The sequence below is a fragment of the Pseudorasbora parva genome, chromosome 1, assembly GCF_024679245.1.
Source record: "Pseudorasbora parva isolate DD20220531a chromosome 1, ASM2467924v1, whole genome shotgun sequence".
Classification (NCBI taxonomy): domain Eukaryota; kingdom Metazoa; phylum Chordata; class Actinopteri; order Cypriniformes; family Gobionidae; genus Pseudorasbora; species Pseudorasbora parva.
In genome coordinates, this window is record NC_090172.1 from 23088937 (window position 1) to 23103523 (window position 14587).

Below are 14587 nucleotides of genomic sequence, written 5' to 3' on the forward strand. Positions count from 1 at the left end.
AAGCATGAAAATATTGTCATGCATGGATTTGTTGTATAATCAATACTCTACCAATCAAAAGTTTGGGGTTAATGAAATTTGCTAATCTTTTTAAAATTGTTAATGTTTTTAAAAGAAGAATGTTGTGCTCACCGAGGCTGCATTTATTCAGTAAAATTACATGCATATACATAGGGTTGGGAACCGAGAACCGGTTCTTATGCAGAACCGATACTGATTTTTGAAAAATACCGGAACCGCGCGAAATTCCTGAGTGTCGGTTCCGAAAACGGTTCTGGTGCAATGTGTGTGCGAAGCGCTGGAAGCATAGCTGCGAGCCGCGCTCCCTCTCTCTCTCTCTCTCTCACACACACACACACACACACACACACACACACACACACACACACACACACACACACACACACACACACACACACACACACACACACACACACACACACACACACACACACTGTCCTAGCGCTGCCGCCTCCTTTCCCCTCACGTCACTTTTTTAAAATCCCCCACAGAGCGAGTCCCGCAAACGCGGCGCCGAGGAGCTTGTTTGTAATCCAAGGACAATGGCTCATTAGTTTCGAAATGGTTTGGGTACAAGGTGATCGTGTTGAAAATAAAGGCATTTGTCTAGCGTTATGAGCTCATTTGAAACATTGCCGCGGCTCATTTAAGAAAATGACAGCTCTGAAGAGATGCCGCTTTAGTTCGAGGTAAGTTAGTTCTAACAATAATAAAGAAAGACGATCAACACCTTATGTGTTACCACTGAAATGTGTGTATATATATATATATTTCCAAATGTAAGCCCATCTTATGCGGAATGCACGCTTCATACTGTCGTCTGCTCTGGCTCTAACTGTTTACTTTTTGCAAACCTTGTGAGCGCGCAAACGCTGCGACGTCGCGCCAAATGTTTTTATTGGTTTATTAAGTACAAACAGGAGAGTTATGAAAAATTGAGCGCGAGGGATTTGTTCACTTCACACAAAAAGATTTTGGAATGAGATGGCTAACTGTAGTAGCGTTTAGTCCACTGTCTATAATAGCCTAATTTAGAGATCTCTTTTTTTTTTTAATTGACAACTTTGATTGGTTAACGTTGACGGTCAACCATCGGTCAAACGGTCATCGGTTAACATCCCTAAAGCAGAGAGAGAAAATGTAATAAGACAATTTCAGAGGTGTAAATTTGAACATGTTTATTTTAATTTCCATAAATTCCATATGGCTCGATGAATCCTGTAATATATGTATAGTACAGGACTTTTTTTTTGACATTACCAACCTGTAAATTCATTTGAGAGCAAGTAATAAACCCAAAAAAGTATTGTTTAAAGTTGCGTATTGTGCCTTTTTTCTTTACCACTATTTGTTTAATAATTTTAATGGAACCGGAATCGGAACCGGAATCGTTAGGCGGAATCGGAACCGGAACCGGAACCGGAAAATTTCTTACGATTCCCAACCCTACATATACAGTAAAAACAGTAATATTGTAAAATATATTTACAATTAACAAAATACACAGATGAGGCATAACATTATGACGAGGGTTAGAGCATTTCCAAAACTGCAGCTCTTGTGGGGTGTTCCCGGTCTGCAGTGGTCAGTATCTATCAAAAGTGGTCCAAGGAGGGAACAGTGATGAACCGGCATCAGGGTCATGGGTGGCCCAGGCACATTGATGCACATGGAGAACGAAGGCTGGCCCGTGTGCGCTGACAGACGAGCTACTGTAGCTCAAATTGCTCAAGAAGTTAATGCTGGTTCTGATAGAAAGGTGTCAGAATACAAAGTACATCACAGTTTGTTGTGAATGGGGGTGCATAGCCGCAGACCAGTCAGGGTGCCCCAAGAAGCTTCAACAGTGAGCATCACGAAGCAGTGGAAGAAGGTGGCCTAGTCTGATGAATCAAGTTTTCTTTCACATCATGTGGATGGCCGGAGGCGTGTGCGTCGCTTACCTGGGAAACACATGGCACCAAGATACACTATGGGAAGAAGGCAACCACTGGAGGCAGTGTGATGCTTTGGGCAATGTTCTGCTGGAAAACCTTGGGTCCTGCAAACCATGTGGATGTTACTTTGACACGTACCACCTTCCTAAGCATTGTTACAGACCATGTACACCCTTTCATGGAAACGGTATTCCCTGGTGGCTGTGGCCTCTTTCAGTAGGAAAATCTTGGCCTCCAAATTCCCAGATCTCAGTCCAATCGAGCATCTGTGAGATGTGCTGAACAAACAAGTCCATTCATCCATAGAAACCAGCTTATAAATCATAAGCATTTTTTTAAAATGTCAAACTGCAGAAAGTTTTCTGTGATAGGTAGGTTTATGGTTAGAATATACAGTTTGTACTGTATAAAAAACCATTATGTCTATGGAATGTCCCCATAAAAAATGAAAACACAATATGTGTACTAGGTGTGGCTATATTTATGAGGGACAATGTCCCCACTTACATAGTGAAATATTATGACAACTGACTAGTGATGACATTTTACCAAGTACGTTGACAAAGCGGAATTATCAGCTTCATTACTTAAGTCTTCAGTGTCACATGATCCTTTAGAAATTATTATAATATGCTGATTTGCTGCTTAAGACACATTTCTTATTATTTATCAGTGCTACTTAATTTGTGTTTATCTTTTCTCTTTTCATTATAAATGTCTTTACTATCACTTTTGATCAATTTAATGCTGCATAAATGCATAAATTACTTCATAATCATACTAAAGTCAAACTTTTTTTAGTTATATTTTTGAGCATTTAACATATGAATGACATAAATAACATATATATCGTATTTATCTGTGATAGGTGAACAGTGCCTATATGAATGTGAGTGTGACCAGCGTTTGTTCAGATGGAACGATCTACTGTCAGGTGCCCTCTAGAGGCCTGACTAAACTCAACGAAATTCTGGAGAAGACTGAAAACTACTTCCATTCCCAGGTAACGCAACTGCAACAGGCACAATCTCTGTATGTGTATCTTCAAATATGTTGCTAGGGACTTCTTTAGAGGTGAGGACGCCAAAATAGACAGATTGGGATTATGGGTTTAATCAGATTAGCAGGCATCAAGTATGTAATCCCTAGTAAATAGTTACCTGCTGGCACAGATTGTGTGATAGAGTGTCTAACAATGTACATCATAATTAGTTTTAAATAGTAATTGTTTATTGTTTACTGCAGTATATTGCGTATTAGGACAGTGTAGAGCAGTCAGATGCCCATTTCATGATATGTTCACTCCTATCGATATGCTCACGTATCTTTTCCCCTATGAAAGGTCACATCAGAGTCACTGGTTTCACAGCCTTTCTGTGGCAAAAACTGTTTGGCTCGATATAAAGGCAAATGGTCCCGGGTGGAGGTAAGTCTGCTGTCAATACCAGAGTGAAGAATATAGTTTTTTTAACAGGACCAGAGATTAAAACATTTAATTTAACGGCTACTACAAATCTGTAAGTAACTTCCACGGTAAATGGAATTGTTCCCTCGTGCATCAGGAAAGCTGTATTCATATTGTCAGAATGAATTTTGATGGTACCACTCATAATGTCAAAATGGTTCTATGTATGGCTTTTTTGGTAATGACATCAAAATGTTGCATCCTGGTAAAAATGTATTACGGTACATACTAAGCAGTACAACTGTTTTCAACATTGAAAGGAATAAAAATAAATAAAACAGAAAACAAGTTGTTTTTAAATTGTAGAAAATTATTTCACAATACTGTTAAAAGTGAAAGCAGTTATTTTAAATAATAACATTTAACAATATTACTGTTGGACAGTGGTAAATATATAATATACGGTACCAAAATGACATAAATATAGAGGTTGCTACCAAATGACTAATCTTTTAATTATTGAAGCCACTATCATTTTGTTCGTTTTTGCATGACGACACAGTGGTAAAGTGGAAGAAGTTCATAAAATTATGAGTTTCCTACCTGTAATTATGAGTTTGACAAAGTCAGGGATCTCCTGATTATAGTAATTCTAACAAACTGTGAATGTGAGTGCTGCTTAAATTTGACTTCTCTAAATCATTGTCTGGTTCCTTTATCGAATTTATTAAATTATTTTCAACAATTTATATTATTCCAACAATTGAATTATTGTTGGAATAATCTGAGCTGATCTTTTTAAACATTTCACAGATATCATTCCTGGGGTGTAAGAACTATAACTGTGTTAACTGTGGTTTTGTCATAGATAACAAACCTGCACGGCAGCCGGGTGCTGGACATCTTGTTTGTTGATGTAGGCGTCCAAGCGTCGGTAGAGGTCATTGAGTTGAGAGAGATCCCACCTCCTTTGCTGCGTGACCTCATATCCACCCCGACCCAGGTCAGACAACAGCTAATGGTGACAAAGAGAAGTTTGTGGTTTGTGATTCAGATAGTAAATTTGAACAAAGTGCCTGAAGGAGAGTAGCTTGTTTGTAACGTTTTTGTTTTGTTTTTTATTTGTATTATTTATTTACTCGTGTCATTCTGAAATATGACTTTATGTTAGGCAAAATGTCCAGACTGTTTTCTGTTTTCCATATTATCCACAGCTGTCCATGGACCCCATTCTCTTTCATTGTATGAAAAAATAGCAGCTTAGACTTTTTTCTATAAATATGACAAGAACAAAAGTCGAAATGAAGGTGACTTAAAGATGACAGAATAGTGCACTTATACTTGAATTGTTAGGTCATTAATATGAGATCTTGTTTGTCTGCCTCTTTCCCTTTATGTGTCCCTGTGCAGGCACTAAAGTGTTGTTTGGCAGATCTACCTGTGAGCGGCGGCTCATGGACTCCTGATGCTGTACAGTGGCTGAGAGACACAGTTCTCCACTGCAGTGACTGCAGCTTGAAGGCCAGTTAAATACCAATGCTGCTCTGTTGTCATATTTACATATACTATATTCACAAGGATAAAACTGAGGCAAATTCCAGTAAAGAAAAAAAGGGGATAAAGGAAGTGTGTAAAAGACATCAAGCTGCTTTTAGAAAGTACTTTCCAATAAAACAAAAAATAGATTAAGCATTCATAGAAATTATAGAAAAAAGTTAGAAAATGTTATATATCTATATTTAATATATTAAAATTTCATATTTATATATTTCTTTTTTTAATTGTAGTTTAAATCCTTAAGACTTTGTTATATTTATACATAGATTGAATACATTTTTATTTCAGTTTTATTTAATTTTAGTTTAATACAAATTTTAAATATCTAATATTTTCTATTTTATTTCTATTTTAGCTTTAGTTTTAGTTTTAGTGAACAATAACAATGCTGACATGATCAAACTGAATTTTAAGTGGGTTACTGCATTCATTACGTATGAAAGGTTGTTTCAGTCACAGAATTAAAAGAATTAAGATAAATGCAACTTTTTTATCTCACTGACTTATTTTCCTAACTATTGAAAGTTACAAAATTGCAATTGTGAGTAATAAAGCCCAATTCTGAAGAAAAAAAGACAAAAAAAATTGGGCAAGTTCTCAGAATTGCTAAGTTTATATTGTGTGTTATAAAGTCAGTCTTCATAATTTGCATTTGCAATATCTTAAATAAATAATAAATTTAAAAAGATATATAAAATATCTTGCAATTCTGACTTTATATCACGCAATTGTCCGTTTTTTTTTTTTCTTTTTCTTTTTTTTCTTTTTTTTGTGATTTGTGATTTGTGAGATGTAAATGCAATTGCAAGAAAAAAAGATATTTGTGAGAATAAAAGTCTCAATTCACTTTTTTTTATTTTATTTAGTGGTGGAAACTAAACCAAGAACCCTGAATAAAATTTAGGATCAGCAGTTTTTTAAGAAGATGAGCCAGTTTGCCATGTTTGGGACTGTATAATATATGTCTGCTCAAAATAATGTGCATTGCAAAAAGAACAGCAGAAAATAAACACTAAAAACAATTCATGCTTTTTTTTCTAGATTGCAAAAGTGGATGAGAACAAACGCCTCGCTCATATTTATCTTTTCACCAGCAAGAACTTCCATGACACAAGCTGCAGTTTAAACCAACAGCTGGCCGACTCTGATCTGTGGAACCACCAGAAGGATGTTTTCTTGAGCAGCCGAGGGCCTTCAAAAGCCCTTAACGCCCCGACAATTCATGCCACCATCCAGACCTCCAGCCTCAGCACTGATAAAGCCCCACACACACCCAAGAAGATGTCATCTCCACTGGTGAGCCAGGGCGCACCTCCAGGCTCTCCGCCTGAACAGCTGGCTCTTCCTCCACTGCTGGACTTGCCTGAGATTGGGCAGAATTTGGACGTGTTTGTTTCGGTGGCGTGCCATCCTGGCCACTTTGTGCTACAGCCATGGCAGGATATGTATAAACTGGTGGTTTTGATGGGGGAGATGATTCTGCATTATAATAAGATGGAGGAGAAGTCACTTAAAGTGGAGAAGAACCAGGTTTGCGCTGCCAAGGTGGAAAACAAGTAAGTGTCTGCATCTATGTGCGTGTCTATGTCAGGGGTGTCCGATCCTGCTCCTGACCAGCCACTTTCCTATAGACTTCATATTTGCATGAAAGTTAGTTTCTAGTTATCCTGTTTCAGACTGAGGATTAAAGAGTTCCTCGAAAACCATACTTGAGTAAAAGTACAGATTCCTTACAGCGAAAATGACTCTGTTACAAGTTACAACTCACCAATTCCAATACAACTTGAGAACGGAACACCTCAATATTGCAATAAATCAAGGTTGACACAATAACCCTAAAAGTCTACACCAGCTGCAGTCTTGTCCTCATCCTATAAATCAAACACTTGCGATTCAACAACTACATGCTAAAGCACTCCCATTCATGTGAAGTAGCTTTGTTGATATGTTCGGCTGTGTAAAGGCAAAACGCACAAGCACTTAGTACCTTGAGTGCCCTTAGATGGCGATATCACTTTTTATAGCAGAAACAAACTGCTGCAGAAAAAGTAAGGTGCCATGCAAAATATAATGTGTAACTGCATTACTCAACACAAATGTATTGTAGTAAAAAGTACATTTACTTGTTCAAAAATGTAGTCAAGTAGAAAGGAAAAGTTACTAATATATTTGACACTCAATACAACAAAGTAGCCAAAAATACACCTTAAGTACAGTAACTAATAACATTTACTCAAAAACTTAAAAGTCGACATGAAATGGAAGTTGCAGTCATGTAAGACAGGTCTGTAAGGTAGTTATACAGAATTACTTTGATGAAAGACTGCTCAGACATTTCAGAGCAGCTAAAACAGCATTTCAGATGCTGTGCAAAAAGATCTGTTCGCTGGTTGTCCAGTTATGCCATCCCATTGTGGTCTGGTTAACACCAGACCAAGCTCAATTTAAGATTTAACATTGATGTCCGGTTCGCGAGCGAATTGTTCTTTTTAACCGGATCCTTAAAGTGAACCGGGCGAACCAGTTCACCAAATCGGACTGAATCGTTCTAAACGGTTTGCGTCTCAAATCAGCGCTGATCCCACAAGTTACTATAGTTACTAACTTTCTGACATGAGTGACAGTCCCTCCGAATAGAAATAAACTAATGTCTTGAATTATATGTTGTAACTCCAACTGTTCACTGAACTGAGACATGTTTTGCTCAGAAAACTGCTGAGAACTCACGAGAAGCTTATTACTGAGCATGCGCGTGTAACCGAACGTAGCGATCCTCGGATCAGCAGGACAGAATGGAAAACCGTTTCTTTCTGACACATACGATACTGAGAACCGATGAGCTGAGCATGCATGTTTTTTTTCAGAGGAACGAAATGCAGGTTTTAAGTGTATAAAACGAATCACGTTTGGAAACATCATCGCATAAAGCTGTCTTATCACTGTATTCTTTTAAAGTTTGGAAACACAATGGATTGTAAAACGATCAAATAAACATTTATTTGTTTTATCAATTATGCATGATATTTTCAGGAACAGCTTTTTTCTTATTTAATTTCTAAGTCGATACACATTTTAAAATGTAATCAAAACAGTAGGTTTGATATAGACTACATATTCAGCTTGCAGCAGTTCGTTAGTCTGGATGCCAGCCAAACTTAGCCCCGCCCACAACATTTTTAGGTCGGGCAGTTCGGTCTGGCCTTGCTCCATAGAGGAAAATGGCGTTTGGGGGGTAAAATGTGTGTTATTTTGGCAAGGTTGCCTGCTAAAATTCGCATTATTAGTCGCTTCAACCCGCGGACATAGAAAACAACCTGCGGAAAAAACGCGGACTTGGCAACACAGTACAGTTGAACTCTGTTGACATTTGACAATGCGTCGCTTCGTTGCTCTGATTGGTTGTAGGTCTATCCAACTGATGCCTTTCCTGGTTCGGTTGAAACACGCCCCATAATCACAGCCCAATGGAGCAGTTTCAGACTCATATTCTGACTAGAATTGAGTATGACCACGTCAGGCTAGCAGTTCGCAGCTTAGGAAACACACGCTGAAAGCGGTTTTCGAGTCAGGAACGGGTTGCAGCGGTTCTCAGATCACCAGTACAGAATCAAGAACCGTTTCTATCGGACACGTTCGATCTTTCGGACATGTTCGATTCTGAAAACCGATGAGTTGAGATACCGAACTGTTTCTCTCGGACACCTGATGCTGAAAATATGAGCACGGGTAAACCGAGGATTTGTGTAAGTTTATGTTATGTAAATGTAAGTTTATTTAATCAGTGTAAAACATCAGTGTTTCCACGACAGTGGCTGTATTGAGTGCTTTTGCAAAACATAAAAGAAAAAACGTATCCAAGATGATGATGATGACAATAATAATTATTACTATACTAAGTTTTCATTACAAATTCTTTATATGAATGTGTTTGAATGTATTTTTATCCGCCTAGAGGATAGAAATGAGTTCATTACGTAAGGACGTAAATGAACCGGTGATCCGTTTTTTTTTTACCTGGTTCTTTGAAACGAACTCTCCAAGGAACCGGTTAGCGGAAAAGAACCGAACTTCCCATCACTACATTGGTCTGGGATTCTGCTCTGTATTCTCTGCAGGCATGATAGACGAGCATAATTTAAATGAATTTGAATGCAATTGGATAGCCCTTCAACCAATCAGACCACAAGAGGCGTGATCCACCGGCAACGACCCATCCCTTCTCTATCCGTCATCGTGTTAAACCCGCCAGTCTGTGAATGGTTCCCGCAAAAGTGTAACAGAAGCAGTAGAAATGAATATACAGGTTTCCAGACTGAGCTGCAGGGCGAAGATCAGACTGGGTTTACCTAGTCCAATCCCTTTGCGCAATCACATGATTTTTTGGATGCCCATGTTATTTATTTAATAAATGTTTCCATTGTGGAAATGCTCGTGTTTTCTTGTCGATAAATCAGAATCAAATCAGCTTTTTTTGCCATTTTTAGAATTTTTTATTATGTAATAAGCTGAAATTTGCTAGAAGGTGGCCCTCCAGGAGTAGGACTGAACACCCCTAGTCTAGGTGGACTACCAACATAAAGTTTGATGGAATTTATTCAGTAGTATATAGTATTTAATAGTATTTCAAGTGTTTAGTGCGGTCACGAGACCACTCATCCTCTGTTTTTCATTTTGCAGCTGGTACCGTGTATTGGTGAAAGGAGTTCTGACCAATGGTCTGGTCTCAGTGTTTCAGCTGGACTATGGCAAACATGAGCTGGTGAGCAGCACCCAGCTCCGGCCCCTCACCCAGGAGTTCTGCCAGCTCCCCTTCCAGGCCATCACTGCTCAGCTGGCTGGTACACTTCTTTTCCTGTTAGAAAGGCGCTTTCATTTATTGAAAAGGCTGTTTTAGACTGCTTAGTTCATCAGCTGTCATAACCCATCTATCCATTATCCATTCAGAAGATATCCCATGCAGTTCAACAATATTCAGTAAGCTCTGATGAAGAGCAAGGATGCATTAAGTTGATCAGTAAAGACATGTTACAATAGATTTCTATGGAAAATAAATGCTGTTCTTTTGAACTAATGATTTCTAAAGGGTCATGTGACAATGAAGACTGGATTAATGATGCTTTAAAAAATCAGATTTGCCATAACAGTAATAAAGAAAATTACAAAAAATTACGAAAAATTACATTTTTTAATATTTTCAAATGATTAAAGTTATTTTAAATTGAAACCACATTTCACAATCAAACATTTTTTTACTGTATCCTAAATCAAATGAAAGCAGCCTTGGTGAGACTTCCTTCAGAAACATTAAAATATCTCACTGACCCCTAACTATTAAACAGTAAAGTATATACATTTTTAAAAATGGCCGTAAAAAGTGTAATCAAGCTAGTTTCATTTGAGATGAATTAATTAAATAAATGATACCTGGCAGGATAAAATACAACTAAAGGAGAAAGAGAAAGGGAATGGGTATTGTAGGGTGTAGACTGATTATCTGTTCCAAATTCAGTTCACTTTACAGACTGTGTGCTGTTTGGGTGATCACTCCTCTTCCAGAGGCTTGTCAAAGTACCCGACTCATTTGGGCCGCATGCATAATATGAAACTCGAAAGAGCTCACATCAGACATGCTCCTTGTTTTCATGTAGCTACTTTGAGAAGTACAAGTATTTTGCATTCTGTTATGAAACAAAACCAGAGCGATGGATCTGAATGTGTGTCTGATCTTTCCAGGCGTGAAACCCAGGCAGTGGTCTGAAGAAGCCTCCATTGTGTTCAGGAATCACGTTGAGAAGAAGCCCCTGGTAGCTCAACTGGAATCGGTGCAGGAGGCGTCACAGCCCTGGGACCGGAAGGTGGTGATCTACTTGGTGGACACTTCACAAGAGGAACGGGACATTTGGCTGCATGACATAATGGCTGAATTCACCGATGAAATGACCAACGCAGCGTAGAAACCCTGGTTAAACATTAGAGTGTTCTTGAAAGGTTCTCGTAAGGTTGTTCATTAGTATTCTGTAGATGAAAGGTTTATTTTTCCAAATGTGACTTGGATGCAGATCTGCATACGCAAATGTGAATCGTAGAGTTTAAAGGTTAAACTTTTAGACAGAAGTATTGCAATTTATAGCAAATTATATGTTAAGCTAGCAGCACCTTTCTAAGGGTTTCATGCTCTTTGCCAGCAGTGTTGACTCTGGCGTCAATGCTTGGTGAGAAAGTAATGCACTCCATAGCCTTTACTTTAACACAAAATAGCTGTGGAGATCCATCGTCAGTGAATTCAAGCTTTCGTCTTCTATGGGACCTAAAGTTAAATCGCGATCACTACAGCTGTACCACACCCTGACACTATCAATCATTTTCCATAATGTATTTGAAAACTATGTGAATACATTATGTAAGTGTGACTGTCCAGATGATGTGCTATGTGGTGGCATGCCTCATGCTTTTAAGTATAGCATGTTACAAAGCTGCCAGATTACTACTTTATACGGTCTAAAAGAGACTAACAACGCACAGTGCTCTTACTTGCACAAAGCTGATAGTGTCATTTCGAAAAAATGTTTACATGAAGATTTTTGGAGTCTATTATAGTGTCAAAGGCAAGAGGAATGGCACAAGCTCTCGTATGTTTTTGAGCTCTGGTTTTAGCATTATTTATTAGCTTTTATTATTTGTCTTACTAATAGTGAAGGCATGGGATGCTTGGGGTTTGCTAAAATGTGACCATCCAATGTATTTAAGGTATTTTGATAGTAATGGCGTTGTAGTTTTATTACCTGAATATGACAGTTGGACAGTTAGTTAGGCATGTAGGATTTCACCTGTTTTAACTACAGATGCTTTATATTTTAGTGATAAAAGTGGAAGATTCACTTGGTAGTAGCCTTGAACTTGATAGATTTTCTCTATCTTAAAAGTCAACATGAAATCACAATTGAACCAACTGTCTAATTGTCTTATTTTGAATGGGGGGGAAATGTCTTTACAATCTTTGATTCAAATTAAATAGCTTGTACTTTGAGCTGATGCTAAGGGTGGGCAATATGACAAAAATATATAACAAATTCCAGGCAGGATCGTGATCCACAATCTTTATTTTTCATGTTGATTTTTACGACTATTTTGTAAGTACATGAGCAGTTCAGCAAAACTAATTTCCCTATTTAAAAAATGTAACTTTACAAGTTAACAAAATAAAAAACAATCACAGATAATTTAGGCCAAAGTAGGGGTGGGCGATACGACCAAAATCTTATTTCACTTTTATTTTATTTCATTATTTTATTTTTGTTATTAAAAATAAGAACAAATGTATGAATAAGAATAAGAAAAAAGACAAATAATAGGACAAATACAAAGATAAATATTAAATAAACAGTACTTTTCAGCTACCGTAGGCATATTTGACAGAAACATTCAAGAAATTGAATAAACAAATATAAATTTAAAACTCTACATAGACTTGAATTGAATGTGAGTTAAATGTACACTGATTCTTATTAAAGCTACTGGAGTTATTCAGTCAAGAACTGAGTGTTTTATCATTGTCTTTTGTTCTTTGATTAATATTAAATCTGCACTATGTAACTTTTCCGTCCGCTAGAGGGCGCCTATTCAAAACAAAGGTGTAGTTTGATGACCAAGTTTGAGCTCTGAATCTTGGGACGTGTGTTCTTCACCTCACAGCCGGTGGAAAAGAGTCCGGCTAGGACTCGGGCAGAAATCATGTTGATGGATGCGATAATTAACGTTACTGTAGTATGAAGCAGAGCAGGACCGAGTGTTGAGGAGCTGAGCAAGGCCCCTGGAGCGATTATTAATAAGATGAACAGAACACACGCCTTGTGAGCAGTGGGACTTTTATTATGCCACTGTCGCCGGTGCCATTTCTGCTTTTCCAGTCATGAATATGAGGTAACGCAGCTCTGTTTATCATATTAGATACATTTTTGAGTGTGTTGAAAATTATTTTATGACGTTACTCTGCATGTTCGCCCGGCGGCTGCTGTGACACTTGTTGCACACTGCAGTGAGAGTAAAGCGTTTCTGCAGAACAAAACTGGAAACCAAGGGTAACGCAGATATGCCCCCACACGTCCCGGTTCATTGGTTAAAATAGCAATTTTCTCACAATTTACAAAAAGTTGGAAACTGAGCAAAATATATATATATTTGGATATTTTACTGATTATTTTTTTTACATAGTGCACCTTTAAAAATATGGTTTATTACACTGCTGTCACTGTAAGACCGAACGCACATATTCAATATGCTGACACACGTGTGAACTGTTTACATTCACTTAAGATAATAAACAACTGTGTTTATATAAACCTTGTGTATATTCAACAGTTTAAACCCAATAGGACGCGAAAGAGAACTTAGTTCAAGGCTTTTAGCATGCTTTCAGGTGTACACGCCCTGAAAAGCATTTCAGAACAGCGTCCGAATAAAACGTTTAACAGGTAAGACTTGAAAATAATGTCATGCTGCATTGCTAAATGTGATGTGCGTGGCGTTGTACAGTAAATGGCCAGAACTGCAACTGGTAGAGTTCACTGATCTCTCTTCAAAAGCAGATCGTGGAGACATTTTAAATGCTCACAATCTAAAACCGCATACCCAAAGCTGACACTGCCAGATACTTTTATTCCGACCTTTTATAAAATTACTTTTCTCAGTCCAAATAAAGGCCCACTTACTCAAAAATAGGCCACATTAAGAAAAGAAAATCTAAATGCGGTTTCATTTTGACTTTATCAGAAGTACTCAACAAGGGTAATGATTATTAATAGGTTTTATATATTAAAATAATCTCAATTTCAAATTTTAATTTTTTAAAGTGTATAAAAATATAAAAATGTTTAACATTTTAATTTCATATGTAAACTGAGATTTCTTTTTTCAAGAATATACTGTATAGTTCTTGAAACTTCTGGAATCACAAAATGAATCTTGGTTCATTGATTTAATACATCAATACTTCTATGGCTCATTTCCACCAAGCTGTACAGTGCGATTCGGGGCGGTAAACCCTGATCCGACTTACGTTTGCACCGCCAACAGTTCCCTTACTTGATAGGTGTTGTGTTTGCCGGAAAGCAGCGATCGGCGAAAGTAAACAACAATACAGCAGATCTTGTTCTTGCTTCTCGGCATGTGGCTGTTTGTCACAAGATTAAAAAACACCGTTTTGCAACAGTATTGTTTCACCTGTACATAAAAAAAAAAATGCCACCTGTGTTGTCCTTCCCCTTGTAGCGCGTACAAGTGACGATTCTCTGTCAACCAATCAATGTTCTACAGTGAATCTAGCTCCATAGGTAGGTACCAGGCTACTGTGCTGGGTACCCAAACAGAAGGGTCCCAAATAATTGTTGTGGTATGGTACAGTATTTTGATACCATTCACAACTTTGACAATCGAATTGGAAATAATTACGTAGCGTACTGTAATGTACTGTATCACTTGGTGGAAACAGGCCATTTGTTTCTGTTAATAAAAAATTAGAAAATGTGTGTGACATTTTGAGTCAGTCAGCTTGATGCTATACATTACGTGCCAAAAGACAAAATTATGCAGCTGCATTATGCATTGGAAATACATACGTCAGAAAAGGAACGAGGCTCATCTAGGATAGACAGTATACCATAATGGGTTT

General features: G+C 37.7%; 1 protein-coding gene across 3 annotated transcripts in view; it reads left to right on the top strand.

Moving 5' to 3' along the window:
• Positions 1-13687, top strand: part of tdrd7b (tudor domain containing 7 b) — a 36900-nt gene extending 23213 nt beyond the window's left edge. For all 3 annotated transcript variants that reach the window (XM_067437298.1, XM_067437305.1, XM_067437331.1), the window contains 7 exons: positions 2827-2961; positions 3301-3384; positions 4232-4366; positions 4774-4884; positions 5962-6476; positions 9598-9758; positions 10654-13687. In XM_067437298.1, coding sequence (XP_067293399.1) covers positions 2827-2961; positions 3301-3384; positions 4232-4366; positions 4774-4884; positions 5962-6476; positions 9598-9758; positions 10654-10874 — 1362 coding nt within the window. In that variant the 3' untranslated portion in view covers positions 10875-13687. The remainder of the gene's footprint in view (positions 1-2826; positions 2962-3300; positions 3385-4231; positions 4367-4773; positions 4885-5961; positions 6477-9597; positions 9759-10653) is intronic.
• The last annotated feature ends 900 nt before the right edge of the window (positions 13688-14587 follow it).